Source organism: Leuciscus leuciscus, assembly GCF_965113295.1.
Source record: "Leuciscus leuciscus genome assembly, chromosome: 11".
Lineage (NCBI taxonomy): Eukaryota > Metazoa > Chordata > Actinopteri > Cypriniformes > Leuciscidae > Leuciscus > Leuciscus leuciscus.
The window spans coordinates 495,001-517,500 of record NC_138735.1 but is presented as its reverse complement, the minus strand read 5'-3'; the positions used below and the strand labels follow the sequence as shown (position 1 = coordinate 517,500).

The following is a 22,500-nucleotide window of genomic DNA, read 5'->3' as shown; positions in this document are numbered from 1 at the left end:
TCGCATTTGATCCGTACGGACCAGCTGCCCCATTTTAAAGGCAGAAGAGGAGGCGAAAACCTAACCCAAACTCTTCATCAAATTAATCTAAATACCCATCTCAGCAAGTATTCTCTGGGTTATGTCATAAGTGAACAGTTGAAAAAGAAACCAGATGTTCGTCAGATTTTTCGGTCTGTTTATTCGGCCTTAAAGTGACAGCAGCCTAATATTCCTGCTGTTGTCTGTGTCATTAATGTTAATAAAACAACAAAATACAGCTTTAACAAAAATTTAACTTTTTATTTATACAGTGAATAAATAAAACTGTCTGCACACTTGAATCCTTTCAGCAAATTTAATAGCCAAGCTTTCGGTCAAACGACCATCCTCAGGGCATACAAACAGTCAATGTAGCAATCAACTTAACTGTGTTCAAACACATCAGGATAATTAACAGTGATTACCACACCTGTGGAAGCCAGGTAGGAGAGTTGTAGTCCAATAGTGGGAGTTGTAGTTTTTCTCTAACCTACCCAACATATTGAGTAATCTACATAATTTACACATTTACTCCCCATAGTGAAAAACCCCCCATTACAAGAAACAAACATAAGTACAAATATACAAAAATACAAGCACATATATACATATATATATACATACATACATGCTGTATAAGTACATGGAGACTGCAAGGACATCAGTAAAAACCTTCATAAACTGCAGTATTCAAGACTTATAAAAACAGTACAGCTGTGACTATAACATGACACTCATGTCGAAATCCACATTTAAACCTTTGGGACATAAGGCATCCACAGAATGAATCCAGTACAGTTCCCTTTGGCATAGCACTTTATCAATGTTGCAACTTGCCACCTCTAGATAATTTAATCTGCTCAATTCCCTGAAAGCGGAGAGAAGAGACTGAATGAGCACACTCTGTAAAGTGACAGGCCACAGGGTAGTTAGGGTCAGCACGTCTGATAGAGCTTTTATGCTCACTTATCCTCTGTTTTAAACTACGTGTGGTCTTTCCCACATACACCATGTCACAAGGACATCTTAAAATGTAAATAACATTCTTAGTTTTACATGTAATAATGCCCTTCACATTGTAGCTCTTACCGGATCTGGGATGTTTAAAGTTACAGGTCTTGTGTGTATTATTACATTGGGCACAATTGCCACAGGGATAGTTACCATCCCTAAGAGGTGCTAAGAGGTGCTTCATAATACTGCAGTTTATGAAGGTTTTTGCTGATGTCCTTGCAGTCTCCATGTACTTGTACAGCATGTATGTATGTATATATATATGTATATATGTGCTTGTATTTCTGTATTTTTGTATATTTGTACTTATGTTTGTTTCTTGTAATGGGGGGTTTTTCACTATGGGGAGTAAATGTGTAAATTATGTAGATTACTCAATATGTTGGGTAGGTTAGAGAAAAACTACAACTCCCACTATTGGACTACAACTCTCCTACCTGGCTTCCACAGGTGTGGTAATCACTGTTAATTATCCTGATGTGTTTGAACACAGTTAAGTTGATTGCTACATTGACTGTTTGTATGCCCTGAGGATGGTCGTTTGACCGAAAGCTTGGCTATTAAATTTGCTGAAAGGATTCAAGTGTGCAGACAGTTTTATTTATTTTTTGAGATCTTCAGTTTTGTTTGTCTGGCACCTTGTTGTTCGTGAGTGCGGTGTTACTCCTTCAAAATATTTATACAGTGAACAAATAGTGTTATTTTACTTTTAGGCTTAATTATTAATTTCTGTATACTGAATACTGTTAGACTTTGTAACTTTGTTATTTAGTATTCATCTCTGCTTGTAATTTGTGTATTTGTTCTTATTTTATTACTGACTGTTCTCTTGTTTTTAAACTTCATCAGTGAAGAGCATGTTCTCTCTGTACCTGTAGTAAAACAGCTCCCAGTTGGACTCGATCTTGATCCGCTGTCGTCTCTTCCTCAGGATGACCGGCTTCTGGTTTGCGTTCTACAATCAGTGTGACAGAATTACTGCAGTGGCGCAATATTGGTTTATAAGACAACGACTACATATAAATAATAGACACAGGGATGTAAGGATAATGCAGACAACACTAGAGTGGTGAAATTAAGCACATATGATATGAAGTTATGATCCTGCTATAAACACACATAAATATGCCGTCCTGAGAAGAGACACGGATGTCAACACACTGATCTAATACAGCGCATGTGTAACAGCAGAATAAACCCATGTGACATGATAAAGTGAGTGACATGAGAAGGGGAGGGTCTAACAGAGGTGGAGGTCTCTGATTGGATAATGCTACTCACCAGGTTATTCCTGTCCTGCTGCATTGATTGACAGCAGAAACCACAATAAGAGCCGGTGGGGGGCAGAGATAAGAGAGGTTATTGGTCCTGAGGTCAACCAATCACACTGCTGAATACTAGATGTTCATGATGAACATGGTTTCAATTTCAACAAGGCAAATGCATGAAATTGTGTGATTGGAGGCTCAAGAGCGAAGAAATTATGATGAGGATCAGTTTGTAACTCATGCTCATGATTCCAAAGCTGCAGAAAATGATTCATATCAGCAAAACAAACATCAGTGCCCAGAATTATTATTCTCGGGAATAACATTTAGATGTCATTAGATGACATCATTAAATGCAAGACGGTGCATTTAAAGGTACAATATGCAAGAATTTTGCATTAAAATATCCCATAATCTCAAGGCCAGTGTTATATATTTTGTTAAGTTGATTACTTACGATATCCCAAATGTTTCCAACTATTTTTAAATCGTGAGAAAATTGCGATTTTAACCAAGGAAACGGGGCGTTAGAGCAGGGGGGAGCTGGGAGTCGCCAGTCAATTGCGTCATATCCGCGTTACCCTCGGTTTCCGCTCGTACTGCGTGGAGTCCTGGACAAATGCGGAAGTTGTAGTTGTAGCGTCTATCCATAGATATATATGTGTTTATATCTATGGCGTCTATCAAGCAACAGACGTTAGCTTGCTTCTTGCAGTCGTTATGGAACACATTTATTCTTTACCGATTGCTGCTGGTTCTGTCGACAAAGCATGCTTAATTTGATATTTTCCTAATGTAGCATTCGGTAATAGTTATGTTTATGTAAGGGAAGTATTATTGCTTTAGATTTGTGTTTAGTTTATTGACATTGTTTATCACGTCTGGTGTTTATGGCCATGTAAATAAATATAGCATGTGTTATACATAAAGATTAATCAGTATTTTGGCAAATGATGTGGGTATGTTCGAATATACTTTTACAACAATTGTTTAGAACACGTAAAACTGCGTCGCGTTATCACAACAATGAATTCGACATACAGTAACATCTATGATAACCAATTTAGTATTAAACCTTACTTTTCTTGCGGTTAATTCATTTTAATGAAATAAAAGTGTGATGAGGTTCAAGAGTCAGGAAGGAAGAAGACAGGGGTCGGCGTGACTGGGACTCGTACTTTATTAAAATAAAGCAAAACAAAAGTCACGCACAACGCGCATTCACTGTGGCAACCGCGACGGCTCAAAACAGTTCAAAAATGAGAGCTCGGATCCACCGGTTTTCTTCCTCTGCGTCAATTTTATCTTCAGTCTCTCTCTCGTTCCAGCGCGCGGCTTAAAAGCGGTCTCTCCACGCCGATCACTGCAATAAGACAGGTGTTCGTCATTTGCACTTGACCTACTTGCTCGTCTCTTCTCTTTCCCATTACAGACCGCGCTGAACCACGCCCCCCTCGCCACAAAAGCATGTCATTATAAAATAAAACTTAACCTCATCCATGAACATGATTTTTCAATTCCCGTCTGACTGATTTACATCCACGGTGGAGTTTAAAACGACAGTTCCCATCATTCCACGCTCCTTCACATCGTCATCAAGCTACGTCGTTGTTGTTGTTTGGAATGTAGCGCCCTCTAGCGGCCAAAAATTCTTGCATATTGTAGCTTTAATCTTGTTCAACACTCAGACCCAGTGTAGGTGGTGGTGTTGTCCAACACTCAGACCCAGTGTAGGTGGTGTTGTCCAACACTCAGACCCAGTGTAGGTGGTGGTGTTGTCCAACACTCAGACCCAGTGTAGGTGGTGTTGTCCAACACTCAGACCCAGTGTAGGTGGTGGTGTTGTCCAACACTCAGACCCAGTGTAGGTGGTGTTGTCCAACACTCAGACCCAGTGTAGGTGGTGTTGTCCAACACTCAGACCCAGTGTAGGTGGTGTTGTCCAACACTCAGACCCAGTGTAGGTGGTGGTGGTGTCCAACACTCAGACCCAGTGTAGGTGGTGGTGGTGTCCAACACTCAGACCCAGTGTAGGTGGTGGTGTTGTCCAACACTCAGACCCAGTGTAGGTGGTGTTGTCCAACACTCAGACCCAGTGTAGGTGGTGTTGTCCAACACTCAGACCCAGTGTAGGTGGTGGTGTTGTCCAACACTCAGACCCAGTGTAGGTGGTGTTGTCCAACACTCAGACCCAGTGTAGGTGGTGGTGTTGTCCAACACTCAGACCCAGTGTAGGTGGTGGTGTTGTCCAACACTCAGACCCAGTGTAGGTGGTGTTGTCCAACACTCAGACCCAGTGTAGGTGGTGTTGTCCAACACTCAGACCCAGTGTAGGTGGTGTTGTCCAACACTCAGACCCAGTGTAGGTGGTGGTGTTGTCCAACACTCAGACCCAGTGTAGGTGGTGGTGTTGTCCAACACTCAGACCCAGTGTAGGTGGTGGTGTTGTCCAACACTCAGACCCAGTGTAGGTGGTGTTGTCCAACACTCAGACCCAGTGTAGGTGGTGTTGTCCAACACTCAGACCCAGTGTAGGTGGTGGTGTTGTCCAACACTCAGACCCAGTGTAGGTGGTGGTGTTGTCCAACACTCAGACCCAGTGTAGGTGGTGTTGTCCAACACTCAGACCCAGTGTAGGTGGTGTTGTCCAACACTCAGACCCAGTGTAGGTGGTGTTGTCCAACACTCAGACCCAGTGTAGGTGGTGTTGTTTTGGTGTAATTTATTTACAGGGTTACAGTTTATTGTTATCATACGGGTTATTGTTATTGTAAATAACAGAATTATTAATCTATCAGCATCGGTTAATGCACATTTACCCAGATTACATCTGCCGTCGTCGAACGCTCACTTAAACTTACATTTTATATACACCTATAATGCTAATACTTACATTTAATTATTTATATTTTATTTATATTTTATATTGACTTTAGATTGTAGATCAGTGCATCTGTAATTTGTTTTTTTCCCTGTGAAATTCTGAACATGAATCAGATACAGAAAGGCACAGCTGACAGATGTTTAGTCGGCCAATCACAACGCGAGCAATCCATGTCAAGAAGTGTGCAAAGGTGTGAGCGTTAATTATTAATAAACCATTACAGAGCCAGAAGATTACAGAGAGAAAAGCCAACAGAGTTTGTACTCAAATGCACTACACGCTCTCACAACATCTCAGAAACATGAAAAACCAGCGAGTCAAAGATGGAAAAGGCCCAGCCTTGTGCAGTGGACATGCCTAGCATTTACAGCAAACCAGCAGCACAGAGCAGAAGACAGCAGGTCAGAGGTCACTCACCTCCTTCTGAGCGATGCCCATCTTGTCTCTCCAGTGCACCAGCACGAGGTCGGCCTTCTCCTTGGCGAACTTCTCGACCTCTTTCGCAGCCTTACCTGCCAGACGCTGCCACTCCGGCACTTTATTCCTCCCGAACTGGTCCTGCAGAGATATAGTCATTAATGCATTTACACTAAAAGAGGACATTTGAGAACAACAGCTGTTCATCATTATACCGTGGCAATCTTGACATTGTCCCGTATGTGCATCCTATCGACGTCCTTCTCCGGCACGGGGTCAGGGCTGTCCAGATACGCCAGCAGACCCGTGGGCTAAGCACAGAGACAGAGTTAAAGCTTTCTGTGACACTTTCACAAGAAACTATTCATAGCTGTGCACACCAGGGCTGTCTACATGGCTGAAAAGCTCAATTTGAATTTCTTCCTCAAATATTAGCAAAATTCTAATTATATTCGAATTCTAAAGGCAATACTTAAAGATGACATATTATGCCCCTTTTCACAAGATGTAATATAAATCTCTGGTGTCCTCAGAATGTGTCTGTGAAATTTCAGCTCAAAATTCCCCCCAGATCATTTATTACAGCTGGTCAAATTTGCACCTTTTTGGGTGTGAGCAAAAACACGCCGTTTATGTGTGTGTCCCTTTAAATGAAAATGAGCTTTAGCTCCGCCTCCATTCAGAAGAGGGCGGAGTCTTTACACAAGCTTCAGAAACTCCGGCAATAACAAAACAGGCCAATCTCACTCATCCAGAATCCCAGAATAACCAGTAGCGAGTGCAGCCTTACGGAGAGACTCAGGAAGCGTTTCTGAATGTTAGTGGAGACATTTCTGTAGTTGTTGTGGAGTTACATTGATCATCTCATCATCATGTTTAACTTCTCCACAAGTGTCCACAGTTCCTGAGGTGTTTATAAGACAGCGGTGACATGTTCTGGTCAATAGTGTTCAGTGCTCGTCTGTGCTCAACCACAGAACAGTTTCAGGCTTTGCTGGATCTTTATCATTGCGTTAGAACTGGTCTCTGTTGTCGCTTGTGGAACCAAATGTCGGCTGGTATGTGTAAACGTGCAGATTAAGGGCCGGTAATATTATAATAAGATCCTCTTCATACGTCAGAAGGAGAGCGAAATCTGATCGGATTATTATTTGTCATGCTTGTAGAGAAAGACTCACCAGAACACAGTTACTGGGTTTCACTTTTCACGTTTTCTGGGTTGGTAGAAGCACCGATTACAGCACTTACACACGGGAAAAGTCAGATTTTCATGATATGTCTAATGTTAGATGATAAAAGTACTGTATTGTCTCCTATGTCCACAAGAGGCTGCAAGCGAGCGCAATAAGCAAATATAAACCAAATCAAGCATCGCATCTTTTATTGAAATTTAAATAAAATATAATTTCCTTAATGTGCATGCAAGGAAAATTGTTACGATAGTGCATAAAACTGTGTATCAGTAACCTGAGAAAACACGCTTCAACACACAGCGTAATGAACTACATGAACACACAATATCAAACTGACATTCAGAAACACTCACTTCTACTCACTACATCTACTTACTGTTCATCAAAAACACCAGACGCTCTTGATCTGAGCGCTTTCACACTCTCACGCTGAGCGCTTTCTGTTGACAGTGTTTCAGCTGATGAAACACACACTCACACACACACACTTAGCTCTGACTGATGGTTTGGTCAAGTGTGTCATTGCACCATTTTTGCCTCCAACTGAGAGGGTTTCGTCAGCAGAAAGAACCTTTTCCCGCCATTTTTCACATTAGCAATGTAGCCGCACCTGCTGTACTGGATAAGCTAACAGAAACACACCGCGCCAGTGACGTCATCATCATGTCTCGTGCAGCTCTCGACACACCAACAATTTGAATGCACAGTTTTTGCATTCGAATGTGCAGTTTTTTTTTAAATCGATGAATAATCGAAATTCACATTTTTATTTGACAGCCCTAGTAGATCTCGTCCGGCTCACCAGAATCCTCTTCAGGAGGTTCAAGGCAATGGGGTTTTCTGCCGTCCACAAGCCCACCAGATGTCGACTCAGCTGTCTGTGAGAGAAAAGAGATTATCAGTGTAAGAGGTCTGTGATGTCCTGCAGTGTAAGAGGTCTGTGATGTCCTGCAGTGTAACTGTGATGTCCTGCAGTGTAAGAGGTCAGTGAAGTCCTGCAGTGTAAGTGTGATGTCCTGCAGTGTAAGAGGTCAGTGAGGTCCTGCAGTGTAAGAGGTCAGTGATGTCCTGCAGTGTAAGTGTGATGTCCTGCAGTGTAACTGTGATGTCCTGCAGTGTAACTGTGATGTCCTGCAGTGTAAGAGGTCAGTGAAGTCCTGCAGTGTAAGAGGTCAGTGATGTCCTGCAGTGTAAGAGGTCAGTGATGTCCTGCAGTGTAAGAGGTCAGTGATGTCCTGCAGTGTAACTGTGATGTCCTGCAGTGTAAGAGGTCAGTGATGTCCTGCAGTGTAAGTGTGATGTCCTACAGTGTAAGTGTGATGTCCTGCAGTGTAAGAGGTCAGTGATGTCCTGCAGTGTAAGAGGTCAGTGAAGTCCTGCAGTGTAAGAGGTCAGTGAAGTCCTGCAGTGTAAGAGGTCAGTGAAGTCCTGCAGTGTAACTGTGTTGTCCTGCAGTGTAAGAGGTCAGTGATGTCCTGCAGTGTAACTGTGATGTCCTGCAGTGTAAGAGGTCAGTGATGTCCTGCAGTGTAACTGTGATGTCCTGCAGTGTAAGAGATCAGTGATGTCCTGCAGTGTAAGAGGTCAGTGATGTCCTGCAGTGTAAGAGGTCAGTGATGTCCTGCAGTGTAACTGTGATGTCCTGCAGTGTAAGAGGTCAGTGATGTCCTGCAGTGTAAGTGTGATGTCCTGCAGTGTAAGAGGTCAGTGATGTCCTGCAGTGTAAGTGTGATGTCCTGCAGTGTAAGTGTGATGTCCTGCAGTGTAAGAGGTCAGTGATGTCCGGCAGTGTAAGTGTGATGTCCTGCAGTGTAAGAGGTCAGTGATGTCCTGCAGTGTAAGTGTGATGTCCTGCAGTGTAAGTGTGATGTCCTGCAGTGTAAGAGGTCAGTGATGTCCTGCAGTGTAAGTGTGATGTCCTGCAGTGTAAGTGTGATGTCCTGCAGTGTAAGAGGTCAGTGATGTCCGGCAGTGTAAGAGGTCAGTGATGTCCTGCAGTGTAAGAGGTCAGTGATGTCCTGCAGTGTAAGAGGTCAGTGATGTCCTGCAGTGTAACTGTGATGTCCTGCAGTGTAACTGCAGTGTAACTGTGATGTCCTGCAGTGTAAGAGGTCAGTGATGTCCTGCAGTGTAAGTGTGATGTTCTCCAGTGTAAGTGTGATGTCCTGCAGTGTAAGTGTGATGTCCTGCAGTGTAAGAGGTCAGTGATGTCCTGCAGTGTAAGAGGTCAGTGAAGTCCTGCAGTGTAACTGTGATGTCCTGCAGTGTCAGAGGTCAGTGAAGTCCTGCAGTGTAAGAGGTCAGTAAAGTCCTGCAGTGTAAGAGGTCAGTGAAGTCCTGCAGTGTAAGTGTGATGTCCTGCAGTGTAGGAGGTCAGTCAGTGATGTCCTGCAGTGTAAGTCTGATGTCCTGCAGTGTAAGTCTGATGTCCTGCAGTGTAAGAGGTCAGTGATGTCCTGCAGTGTAAGAGGTCAGTGATGTCCTGCAGTGTAGGAGGTCAGTGAAGTCCTGCAGTGTAAGTGTGATGTCCTGCAGTGTAAGAGGTCAGTGAAGTCCTGCAGTGTAAGAGGTCAGTGAAGTCCTGCAGTGTAAGTGTGATGTCCTGCAGTGTAGGAGGTCAGTCAGTGATGTCCTGCAGTGTAAGTCTGATGTCCTGCAGTGTAAGAGGTCAGTGATGTCCTGCAGTGTAAGAGGTCAGTGATGTCCTGCAGTGTAGGAGGTCAGTCAGTGATGTCCTGCAGTGTAAGAGGTCAGTGAAGTCCTGCAGTGTAACTGTGATGTCCTGCAGTGTAAGAGGTCAGTGATGTCCTGCAGTGTAACTGTGATGTCCTGCAGTGTAGGAGGTCAGTGATGTCCTGCAGTGTAACTGTGATGTCCTGCAGTGTAAGAGGTCAGTGATGTCCTGCAGTGTAAGAGGTCAGTGAAGTCCTGCAGTGTAACTGTGATGTCCTGCAGTGTAAGAGGTCAGTGAAGTCCTGTAGTGTAAGAGGTCAGTAAAGTCCTGCAGTGTAAGAGGTCAGTGAAGTCCTGCAGTGTAAGAGGTCAGTGATGTCCTGCAGTGTAAGTGTGATGTCCTGCAGTGTAGGAGGTCAGTCAGTGATGTCCTGCAGTGTAAGTCTGATGTCCTGCAGTGTAAGAGGTCAGTGATGTCCTGCAGTGTAAGAGGTAAGTGATGTCCTGCAGTGTAGGAGGTCAGTCAGTGATGTCCTGCAGTGTAAGTGTGATGTCCTGCAGTGTAAGAGGTCAGTGATGTCCTGCAGTGTAAGAGGTCAGTGAAGTCCTGCAGTGTAACTGTGATGTCCTGCAGTGTAAGAGGTCAGTGATGTCCTGCAGTGTAACTGTGATGTCCTGCAGTGTAAGTGTGATGTCCTGCAGTGTAGGAGGTCAGTGATGTCCTGCAGTGTAGGAGGTCAGTGAAGTCCTGCAGTGTAACTGTGATGTCCTGCAGTGTAAGAGGTCAGTGATGTCCTGCAGTGTAACTGTGATGTCCTGCAGTGTAAGAGGTCAGTGATGTCCTGCAGTGTAACTGTGATGTCCTGCAGTGTAAGAGGTCAGTGATGTCCTGCAGTGTAAGAGGTCAGTGGTGTCCTGTAGTGGACCGTGATGAGCCTGACCTGTTGGTGAGCATCCGCTGGTCAGCGCTGATGGTGAACAAGGAGGTGTGGAGGTGTCTGGGTAAAGCTCCTTCGCTCAGGGCCAGATCCTGCATCTTAGTGGCGATCTCCTTATCTCCTTCCTGACACACACACAGTTTAATAGACTTATAGGGAACACAGACAAACACGTGGCAGGAACTGCAGGTCTCACCTCAATGATGGCCTTCATGATCAGACCGGCTCCTTTCACGATGGCCATGGAGGGATGCTGTGGAGAGACGGAAATATACACATCAAGGAAGCATTAAATAGACCAAAAATGGCAATAAAGACATTTATAATGTTACAAAAAATTATATTTCAAATAAATGCTGTTCTTTTGAACTTTCAATTCATCAAAGAATCCTGAAAAATAAAATGTATCAGTTTCCACAATAATATATAGCAACTATTTTCAACACTGATAATAATCATAAATGTTTCTTGAGCATCAAATCATCATATTAGAATGATTTGTGAAGGATCATGTGACACTGAAGACTGGAGTAATGATGCTGAAAATTCAGCTTTGATCACAGGAATAAATTACACTTTACTATATTCACATAGAAAACATATGATTTACATTGGAATAATAGTTCACTGTTTTTATTGCATTTTTCTTTGAGCAGAAGAGACTCTTTCAGACACATCAACACATCTTCTGAACTCTAAACTCTGAGCCGTAGAGACAGCAGTGTGTATGAAAGCTGCAGCTCTAGACCTGGAAGAGCTTGAAGAGCGTGCGCCCGTGTGACGCCGCCATCTCCAGCAACATGTCGAACTGCTGGCCCTCCGTGGTCTCGCTGTATGGCGCGCAGAGGGCAAAGGTCAGGAAGTCCAGCAGAGAGCTGATCACTAACGCCCCGGTGCCCTGATCCTGAAGAGACACACACACACACTGAGTCAAGCACTCAGAGACACACACACACACACAACTCAAGCACTCACTCAACTCACTCACTCAACTCACTCACTCAACTCACTCACTCAACTCACTCACTCACTCAACTCAACTCACTCACACCACATTGCTCATGAACTTCTCCAGCAGGTTCTCCAGGAACTTCTTTGAGGAGAGCAGCAAGGCTTTATTCAGCTCACACACACCCACACACTCACACACCCACACGTGACGCACCACATTACTGATAAACTTCTCCAGTAGGTTTTCCAGGAACTTCTTTGAGGAGAGCAGAGAGGCTTTATTCAGCTGCTCCTGCCGCAGGTCGTAGTCGTCGTGCATCGGCTGCAGAAACACACACGTCACGTCAGGATCTGCACATTAATGTCAATCTGTCACGCTTTCATCATCATACTTACACACATCAGAGCACACAGCATGTCTATGGCGGCGTGCGTCACACCGTTGTTGTTCCTCTTCAGTGCTTTTACGGTTTTTACTCCCAATTTCTCTCTAAACCTGCAACACAAACATCAAGCAATTGACAAAAAAGACAAAAAAAGTGTTACTCGCATTTTTATAATATATATTATATTTATAACATTATATATGGCCCAGAAAAATAAATAAATGAAGATAGATAGGTGGATAGATAGAAACACTATATTGCCAAAAGTTTTGCGACGTCTGCCTTAACATGCACATGAACTTTAATGACATCCCATTCCTGATCTGTAGTGTTTGATAAGGAGTTGCTCCACCCTTTGCTGCTATAACAGCTTCAACTCTTCTGGGAAGGCTTTCCACAAGGTTTAGGAGTGTTTTTATGGGAATTTTTGACCATTCTTCTAAAAGTGCATTAGTGAGGTCCGGCACTGATGTTGGACGAGAAGCTCTCAGTCTCCGCTCTATTTCATCCCAAAGCTGTTCTATCGGGTTGAGCACAGGACTCTGTGTAGGCCAGTCCAGTTCCTCCACACCCAACTCCTCATCCATGTCTTTATGGACCTGCATTGTGCACTGGAGCGCAGTCATGCTGGAACAGGAACATCAACAAACTCTTCCCACAAAGTGGAGCACGAAATTGTCCAAAATGTCTTGGAATGCTGAAGCATTAAGAGTTCCTTTCACTGGAACTAAGGGGAAAAGCCCTGAAACACAAACCCACACAATTATCCCCCCTCCACCAAACTTTACACTAGGCACAATACAGTCAGGCAAGTGGTGTTCTCCTGACAACTGCCAAATCCAGACTCGTCCATCGGATTGGCAGACAGAGAAGCGTGATTTGTCACTCCAGAGACCACGTCTCCACTGCACCCCACGTTTTACACCACTGCACCCCACGTTTTACCTCACTGCACCCCACGCTTTACGCCACTGCATCCCACGCTTTACACCACTGCATCCAACGCTTTACGCCACTGCATCCCACGCTTTACCCCACTGCATCCAACGCTTTACGCCACTGCACCCCACGCTTTACACCACTGCATCCCACGCTTTACACCACTGCACCCCACGCTTTACCCAACTGCATCCCACGCTTTACCCCACTGCACCCCACACTTTACACCACTGCACCCCACTGCATCCCACGCTTTACTCCACTGCACCCCACGCTTTACATCACTGCACCCCACGCTTTACACCACTGCATCCCACGCTTTACTCCACTGCACCCCACGCTTTACCCAACTGTATCCCACGCTTTACCCCACTGCATCCCACGCTTTACCCCACGCTTTACACCACTGCATCCCACGCTTTACTCCACCCCACGCTTTACCCCACGCTTTACACCACTGCACCCCACTGCATCCCAAGCTTTACTCCACTGCATCCCACGCTTTACACCACTGCATCCCACGCTTTACTCCACTGCACCCCACGCTTTACTCCACTGCACCCCACGCTTTACTCCACTGCACCCCACGCTTTACCCCACTGCATCCCACGCTTTACCCCACGCTTTACTCCACTGCACCCCATGCTTTACTTCACTGCATCCCACGCTTTACGCCACTGCACCTCACGCTTTACTCCACTACACCCCACGCTTTACCCCACTGCATCCCACGCTTTACCCCACTGCATCCCACGCTTTACCCCACGCTTTACACCACTGCATCCCACGCTTTACTCCACCCCACGCTTTACTCCACCCCACGCTTTACCCCACGCTTTACACCACTGCACCCCACTGCATCCCAAGCTTTACTCCACTGCATCCCACGCTTTACACCACTGCATCCCACGCTTTACTCCACTGCACCCCACGCTTTACTCCACTGCACCCCACGCTTTACCCCACTGCACCCCACGCTTTACCCCACTGCATCCCACGCTTTACCCCACGCTTTACTCCACTGCACCCCATGCTTTACTTCACTGCATCCCACGCTTTACGCCACTGCACCTCACGCTTTACTCCACTACACCCCACGCTTTACCCCACTGCATCCCACGCTTTACCCCACTGCATCCCACGCTTTACCCCACTGCATCCCACGCTTTACCCCACAGCACCCCACGCTTTACTCCACTGCACCCCACGCTTCCACTGTACCCCACTGCATCCCACACTTTACCCCACGCTTTACACCACTGCACCCCACGCTTTACTCCACTGCACCCCACGCTTTACCCCACTGCACCCCACGCTTTACCCCACTGCACCCCACGCTTTACACCACTGCACCCCACGCTTTACTCCACTGCATCCCACGCTTTACCCCACGCTTTACACCGCTGCACCCCACGCTTTACTCCACTGCACCCCACGCTTTACTCCACTGCATCCCACGCTTTACTCCACTGCACCCCACGCTTTACCCCACTGCATCCCGCGCTTTACCCCACTGCACCCCACGCTTTACCCCACTGCACCCGACGCTTCCACTGCACCCCACGCTTCCACTGCACCCCACGCTTTACTCCACTGCATCCCACGCTTTACCCCACTGCACCCCACGCTTTAAACCACTGCATCCCACGCTTTACTCCACTGCACCCCACGCTTTACCCCACTGCACCCCACGCTTTACCCCACTGCATCCCACGCTTTACTCCACTGCACCCCACGCTTTACTCCACTGCATCCCGCGCTTTACCCCACTGCACCCCACGCTTCACTCCACCCGACGCTTCCACTGCACCCCACGCTTTACTCCACTGCACCCCACGCTTTAAACCACTGCATCCCACACTTTATCCCACTGCATCCCACGCTTTACTCCACTGCATCCCACGCTTTACCCCACGCTTTACACCACTGCACCCCACGCTTTACTCCACTGCATCCCACGCTTTACTCCACTGCATCCCACGCTTTACCCCACGCTTTACACCACTGCACCCCACGCTTTACTCCACTGCACCCCACGCTTTACTCCACTGCACCCCACGCTTTACTCCACTGCACCCCACGCTTTACTCCACTGCACCCCACGCTTTACTCCACTGCATCCCACGCTTTACCCCACTGCACCCCACGCTTTACACCACTGCATCCCACGCTTTACTCCACTGCACCCCACGCTTTACTCCACTGCATCCCACGCTTTACCCCACTGCATCCCACATCCCACGCTTTACCCCACTGCATCCCACGCTTTACTCCACTGCACCCCACGCTTTACTCCACTGCACCCCACGCTTTACCCCACTGCATCCCACGCTTTACCCCACTGCATCTCACGCTTTACCCCACGCTTTACTCCACTGCACCCCATGCTTTACTTCACTGCATCCCACGCTTTACTCCACTGCACCCCACGCTTCCACTGCACCCCACGCTTTACCCCACGCTTTACTCCACTGCATCCCACTGCATCCCACGCTTTACTCCACTGCACCCCACGCTTTACTCCACTGCACCCCATGCTTTACTCCACTGCACCCCACGCTTTACTCCACTGCACCCCACGCTTCACTCCACCCGACGCTTCCACTGCACCCGACGCTTCCACTGCACCCCACGCTTTACTCCACTGCACCCCACGCTTTAAACCACTGCATCCCACGCTTTATCCCACTGCATCCCACGCTTTACTTCACTGCATCCCACGCTTTACACCACTGCACCCCACTGCATCCCACGCTTTACTCCACTGCACCCCACGCTTTACTCCACTGCACCCCACGCTTTACTCCACTGCACCCCACGCTTTACTCCACTGCACCCCACGCTTTACCCCACTGCATCCCACGCTTTACCCCACTGCATCCCACGCTTTACTCCACTGCACCCCACGCTTTACTCCACTGCATCCCACGCTTTACCCCACTGCATCTCACGCTTTACCCCACGCTTTACTCCACTGCACCCCATGCTTTACTTCACTGCATCCCACGCTTTACTCCACTGCACCCCACGCTTCCACTGCACCCCACGCTTTACCCCACGCTTTACTCCACTGCATCCCACACTTTACACCACTGCATCCCACGCTTTACTCCACTGCACCCCACTGCACCCCACGCTTTACACCACTGCATCCCACGCTTTACTCCACTGCACCCCACGCTTTACTCCACTGCATCCCACGCTTTACTCCACTGCATCCCACGCTTTACCCCACTGCATCCCACGCTTTACCCCACTGCATCCCACACTTTACCCCACTGCACCCCACGCTTTACCCCACTGCATCCCACGCTTCCACTGCATCCCACGCTTTACTCCACTGCACCCCACGCTTCACTCCACTGCACCCAACGCTTCCACTGCATCCCACGCTTTACTCCACTGCATCCCACGCTTTACTCCACTGCACCCCACGCTTCACTCCACTGCACCCCACGCTTCACTCCACTGCACCTCACGCTTTACGCCACTGCATCCCACGCTTTACGCCACCTCACGCTTTACTCCACTGCACCCCACGCTTTACTCCACTGCACCCCACGCTTTACACCACTGCATCCAACTGCATCCCACGCTTTACTCCACTGAACCTTACGCTTTACTCCACTGCATTCCACTGCATCCCACGCTTTACCCCACTGCACTGCACGCTTTACCTCATTGCATCCCTCGCTTTACCCCACTGCATCCCACGCTTTGCGCCACTGCATCCCACGCTTTACCCCACTGCATCCCACGCTTTACCTCATTGCATCCCACGCTTTACCCCACTGCATTCCACGCTTTACGCCACTGCATCCCACGCTTTACGCCACTGCATCCCACGCTTTACCCCACTGCATCCCACGCTTTATGCCACTGCATCCCACGCTTTACGCCACTGCACCCGACACTTTACACCACTGCATCCCACGCTTTACTCCACTGCACCCGACGCTTTACACCACTGCACCTCACGCTTTACACCAATAAAAACCCATTCCATGAACCTCTACGCACTGTTCTTGAGCAAATCTGAAGCCCACGGAAGTTTTTTGGTCTGTAGCTGTTGACTACCACTGAGTTACTGTTGTTCCCAATTGCTTTCACTTTGTTATAAAACCACTATCAGTTGACCGTGGAATATTTAGTAGTGAGGAAATTTCCCGAATGGACTTATTGCATAGGTGGCAACCGATCACGGTACCACGCTTAAGTTCACTGAGCTCTTGAGAGCGACCTATTCTTTCACAGATGTGTGTAGAAGCGTCTGCATGGCTAGTGCTTGATTTATACAGCTGTGGCCATGGAAGTGATTGGAACACCTGAATTCAAGGATTTGGAGGGGTGTCCCAATACTTTTGGCAATATAGTGTAGAGAGAGAGAGAGAGAGAGAGAGAGAGAGAGAGAGAGAGAGAGAGAGAGAGAGATTTCTGGTAGTCCATTCAATATTTGCATGGTTCTAAACAAATACTGAATGAATTGTAGATGTATAAATAGAGGACAGGAACACAACTAGTCGATTCATACATCTCAGTGACCCAGAGAAACACAATAAAATGATTTATGACAGTTTTATGACAGTTAAGAGAAAGAGAGAAAGCAGGTGTAAAGTGTTTAAAAAAGGGGAAATGTAAAACAGCAAGACAAATGAAGATTTCCTTAAAATGGTTTCAGATAGGAAGGCCGAAGGAGAGACAGATGGGCGGATGAGAGAAAGAAAGGGTACACTGAGATATATGTATAATATTTACATTGCAGGTTCGAGTCCACCCATGGGACCAGACCTTAGGACAACAGAGGGGTTTCATTACAACCCAGACAAACATGTGCAGATACAGAGAAGGGCAACGTGAGTGTGAACCGAGAGGATACGGTGAATAATCAAGCAGGAGTCGATCCGACTAAACACATGAGTATCACAGTCTCAGCTTAACACTGCATTAATCTCAAGCATTTAAATGCGATATAAACGGATTGATCTGGTGTGTGAATGCAGATAGTTTGTGTTTGTGTATCTCTGCAGCAGAGGTGGTGGGACGAGCCGTACTTCGGGAGCTGTGTGAAGGCCTGGAAACCGGCTTTGGACGCCACGAGTCTCCTGATGGCCTGAAACTGGGCCTCCAGCTCCACGTTCGGCCCGGGCAGATCCACATCCTGAGACAGCAGAGCCAGCACCGCATTGCTGATCAGCTTCTCTTTATTCTCTGAGAAAAGACCCTATAACACACAGAGCAGAAGGACAGGTCACACTGAAACCCAGTTACCACACACACACACAGAGAGAGCCGTGGGAACACACTCACGTCCTGAGTGACGGCGTGCAACACACCACTGTACGAGATGTTGGCATTAAATCTGAACACGGCATCCGCAAAATTGCCATCTAGAATAAAGAACAAAAAACATGACTTATTATATACATTTTTAGCTAACTGTGATTTTGTTTCTGAAATGCATAACTTAGACAGTCACCTCTGATTACAGATCACTCTAAACTGTAACGTGGACTCATGCATTTTCTGTAAAGCTGCTTTGAAACGATGTGTATTGGGAAAAGCGCTATACAAATAAATGTGATTTGAATAAAATTATTCAAAGTGAATGCGTTTCAGATCTAAAATGAAAAAACAATGATGGCAGTGGGAATTATTATTTTTATTTTATTAATTTGATTTTTTACTTTTTAAACATTTATTTACTTTAGTTTTTAGTGTGTTTTAATTCTCCTTTTTATCATATCTGCCTCTTTTGGTGTCGGTAATGTTTCTGAAAGTCTATTCTGTCACCAAGGCTGCGTTTATTTGATAAAAAAATACAGTAACAACAGTGAAATATTATGTAAAGGATAATGTATTGCGAGGCGGTTGTTATAGCGAATAACAACCCCGACAGGCTGAACGGGACCCCGACGCGAAGCGGAGCCTGAAGGGGTTGTTATTCGCTATAATAACCGCCTCGCAATACATTATCCCGCTTATTACATGGCTACCTACAAAATAAATTAATAAATTGACACAAATTATTGATTTAAAAAACAATTGTATTGCTTCCGCTAAAGAAAATAGTCCGTTCCGCGTCCATAGCAACACGCTGTTTTTCATGGCAACGGTGTGTTATACTTCGCAGCGGCTGATATCAAGAAATAACACACCGCATTCTACATTGGAATTCAACCAAGCCATGTAATAATCCAATTTAAAAAAACTGTTTTTAAAAATAACTTTCACTGTTGTGAATTTATTCCTGTGATCAAAGCTGAATTTTCAGCATCATTACTCCAGTTTTCAGTGTCACATGATCCTTCAGAAATCACTCTAATATGATATTTGATGCTCAAGAAACATTTATGATTATTATCAGTGTTGAAAATAGTTGTGTTGCTATATATTATTGTGGAAACTGATACATTTTATTCTTCAGGATTCTTTGATGAATTGAAAGAATAGCATTTATTTGAAACAGAATCTTTGTGACATTATAAATGTCTTTACTGTCACGTCCTTGCTGAATTAAAGTATTAATTTCTTTATTTAAACAAACCTTACTGATACTGACCTCAAACGTTTAAACGACTGAGTATAAAAACACATATTCTGTATACATGCACACACACATTAACAGTTAGAAGATAAATATCAATGTTCAGCCCTCCTGCTAACAGCACTAAAGCAGATGACACCGTGAGGTTTGTGTACTAAATCACAAAGCAAAATTCTCTTCAGATCTTGTAAAACACAGTTTTTTTAGACACTGTACGATGAGAGTGTGTGCATGTGTGTGTGTGTGTGTGTGTCGTACTGGGCGGCGCGGCGAGGAATCTAAGGTGAAGACTCTCCACCTCCTCGTCCACAGGAGTGCTGATCAGACCCCAGCGCTGACCCCGACGCGAGCTCGCCATCTTCACACACACATCCCTGTTCCCAGACGCCCGCACGCTGTCCAGCAGACTCGCCAGCAGAGAGTCCCTGCACACACAAACACACGCGTCAAACACACGCTGACATCAGGAGAGCAGAGCAGAGAGTCCCTGCACACACACACACCTGTCAGTGGAGCAGTACTTCCGGATCTGACCGCGGATAAACTCCATGCTGAAGACCTGAGGATTCTCCGCATCACAGATCAGAGCAAAGACCTGCACACAAACACAAACACACAAACAGACGAACACAAACACACAAACACAAACACAAACACCCAAACAGACGGACACACAAACACACAAACAGACGGACACACAAACACACGAACACAAACACACAAACACACGAACACACAAACACAAACACACAAACAGACGGACACACAAACAGACGGACACACAAACACACAAACAGACGGACACACAAACACACAGACACACAAACACACAAACAGACGGACACACAAACACAAACACACAAACAGACGGACACACAAACACACAAACACACAGACACACTCCACGTCAGCACATTCTGGTTACAATATTTGTTGTTGTAGTAAGCAACACATTAGTTGCAGTAAGAGTCCAGCTGTGTGTTGTTCATGTCAGCTCAGGTCTGTTCAATAATATTATCAGATACAACTTCTGGTTTGAATAATGTATTAGTAAAAGCTAAAATTAACATTAGATAAAATTAATAAATGCTGTAAAGCGTTTTTCAGTGCCCATTCATGTTAACTAACAGAACCTTATTTTAAATTTGTTGCCCGAATTTCTATATATAAATTATTATTTCTATTATGTAGGGTTGCCCTCGACTACAGATTCTTCTAGTCGACTAATAGTCATCCACTTAAGCCATTAGTCGACTAATCACGTGTTTAGCCATAAATCATAATAATGCGCCTTTAATTGCCTATATAAACACGTATAGCCTAATCAGCGCTCAAACGCACACATAAAGCCACAGTGCACAGGCAAATGTAATGATTATGTGTGTATCGTGACAGAAACAGAAAGAGACGGTTTAAGCATTTTAATAATTTATTGGTAATGTTTTCAGTGTTTTTGACTGCAGAGATTAAGTCACGATGCTGACTCGTCATCTCCACCTACATGCACATTTCATACGGATTACATAATCTGAGAATATCTATTTTCTGTTTAAATCTGTTCATTCAAATACAGACACTTCAAGCTTTCTATAGATATATCTCTCATGTCTGTGAAGTATACGCTGAGTTTCGGTTCATGAGACACACTCCAGTTCTGACTGAGACAGAGACGGCAGAAAACACTTCCTGTTTGCTTTCATTATTTTACAGAACACAACGTTTGTTGTTATTGTGAGTTTACAGAAATAAAAGTAGACCCTTTACAGTTTGCATTACTCTTATATTTGTATGATCGAGAATGATGGAGTATTTTAAGTTAAATGCAGTGATGCGCTCGCCGCCTGTGTCATGCAGTAAGAGCTCTCCACACTAACACTTGAACATGCTCTAGTAATAGCGCACATTTGTCTAGGTTGACATTAACTTGTAAAGTTGCTACTACTAACATGTTTCAAGTGATAAGCCATATTTGAGGTCTATAAATGAACGGTAAATGTTTGCATATCCTGCCGTCAATGACCTGTCCGTCACAGCCTGTGTGATTTCGCCACTTCCTGTGGATTTTTTTTTCTGCAACTACCGACTAATAAAATGTTGACTTCTAGTCGACTAACAGTTAATGGGCTAATAGGGTTAGCCCTACTATTATAGCATTATCATTATCATCATTATAAAGGAATCACACACAGTTTCTAACACACACTTTTCCACAATCCAATCCCAATTCTTCCCATGGATAAAATCAAGGGTAACACCTTATTTCAATAGTCTACTTTAGACAACCGACTAACTATGAGTAACTGTGTAGCTACAGGTCAACTAGAGGTCATGTGAGTATTAGTAGTGTCTGCTTAATATTTGCAAACTCTTTATGATGATGCTCCTCAAAATACACTGATGACACTGACCGACGACTCAACAGGACTCACTGACCGACGACTCAACGGGACTCACTGACCGACCGACGACTCAACAGGACTCACTGACCGACGACTCAACAGGACTCACTGACCGACGACTCAACAGGACTCACTGACCGACCGACGACTCAACGGGACTCACTGACCGACCGACGACTCAACAGGACTCACTGACCGACGACTCAACGGGACTCACTGACCGACGACTCAACAGGACTCACTGACCGACGACTCAACAGGACTCACTGACCGACGACTCAACAGGACTCACTGACCGACCGACGACTCAACGGGACTCACTGACCGACGACTCAACGGGACTCACTGACCGACGACTCAACAGGACTTAGTTGTGAAGTGTCTTATAGTGAGCAGAATGTCTGAACCATCGAAATAAAGTGTAGCCCAAATTAAACATGTTTTACTCTGAAATATATCGGATTACTAAAGTAAAATGGATTGAAAATAGTTATTTTGATCGTTAAAAAATAACAAATGTACTTAAAATGAAGATGTTTATGTGCTTGAGTTCGGTCTAGAGTGTGTGTTTATGCGCTGATGTGTTCGGTCTAGAGTGTGTGTTTATGCGCTGATGTGTTCGGTCTAGAGTGTGTGTTTATGCGCTGATGTGTTCGGTCTAGAGTGTGTGTTTATGTGCTGATGTGTTCGGTCTAGAGTGTGTGTTTATGCGCTGATGTGTTCGGTCTAGAGTGTGTGTGTTTATGTGCTGATGTGTTCGGTCTAGAGTGCGTGTGTTAGTGTGCTGATGTGTGTTGTCTAGAGTGTGTGTTTATGCGCTGATGTGTTCGGTCTAGAGTGTGTGTTTATGCGCTGATGTGTTCGGTCTAGAGT

At 45.5% G+C, this 22,500-nt stretch overlaps 1 protein-coding gene and 1 long non-coding RNA gene across 4 annotated transcripts in view; one reads left to right on the top strand and one right to left on the bottom strand.

Moving 5' to 3' along the window:
- dnajc13 (DnaJ heat shock protein family (Hsp40) member C13) overlaps nucleotides 1-22,500 on the bottom strand; it is an 84,776-nt gene that overhangs the window by 39,205 nt on the left and 23,071 nt on the right. For 2 of the 3 annotated variants that reach the window (XM_082184533.1, XM_082184535.1), the window contains 14 exons: nucleotides 19,732-19,823; nucleotides 19,487-19,653; nucleotides 17,992-18,071; nucleotides 17,736-17,905; nucleotides 11,756-11,855; nucleotides 11,574-11,681; nucleotides 11,157-11,312; nucleotides 10,605-10,661; nucleotides 10,412-10,533; nucleotides 7,600-7,675; nucleotides 5,820-5,915; nucleotides 5,605-5,745; nucleotides 2,317-2,334; nucleotides 1,908-1,990 (listed from right to left, as the gene is read on the bottom strand). In XM_082184533.1, the coding sequence (XP_082040659.1) occupies nucleotides 1,908-1,990; nucleotides 2,317-2,334; nucleotides 5,605-5,745; nucleotides 5,820-5,915; nucleotides 7,600-7,675; nucleotides 10,412-10,533; nucleotides 10,605-10,661; nucleotides 11,157-11,312; nucleotides 11,574-11,681; nucleotides 11,756-11,855; nucleotides 17,736-17,905; nucleotides 17,992-18,071; nucleotides 19,487-19,653; nucleotides 19,732-19,823 (1,466 nt within the window). The remainder of the gene's footprint in view (nucleotides 1-1,907; nucleotides 1,991-2,316; nucleotides 2,335-5,604; nucleotides 5,746-5,819; nucleotides 5,916-7,599; nucleotides 7,676-10,411; nucleotides 10,534-10,604; nucleotides 10,662-11,156; nucleotides 11,313-11,573; nucleotides 11,682-11,755; nucleotides 11,856-17,735; nucleotides 17,906-17,991; nucleotides 18,072-19,486; nucleotides 19,654-19,731; nucleotides 19,824-22,500) is intronic. The other variant, XM_082184534.1, reaches the window with a different exon arrangement.
- Nucleotides 297-1,667, top strand: LOC309509738. Its single transcript, XR_014210048.1, has 2 exons — nucleotides 297-846; nucleotides 909-1,667. It is a non-coding gene; the product is annotated as an uncharacterized lncRNA (long non-coding RNA).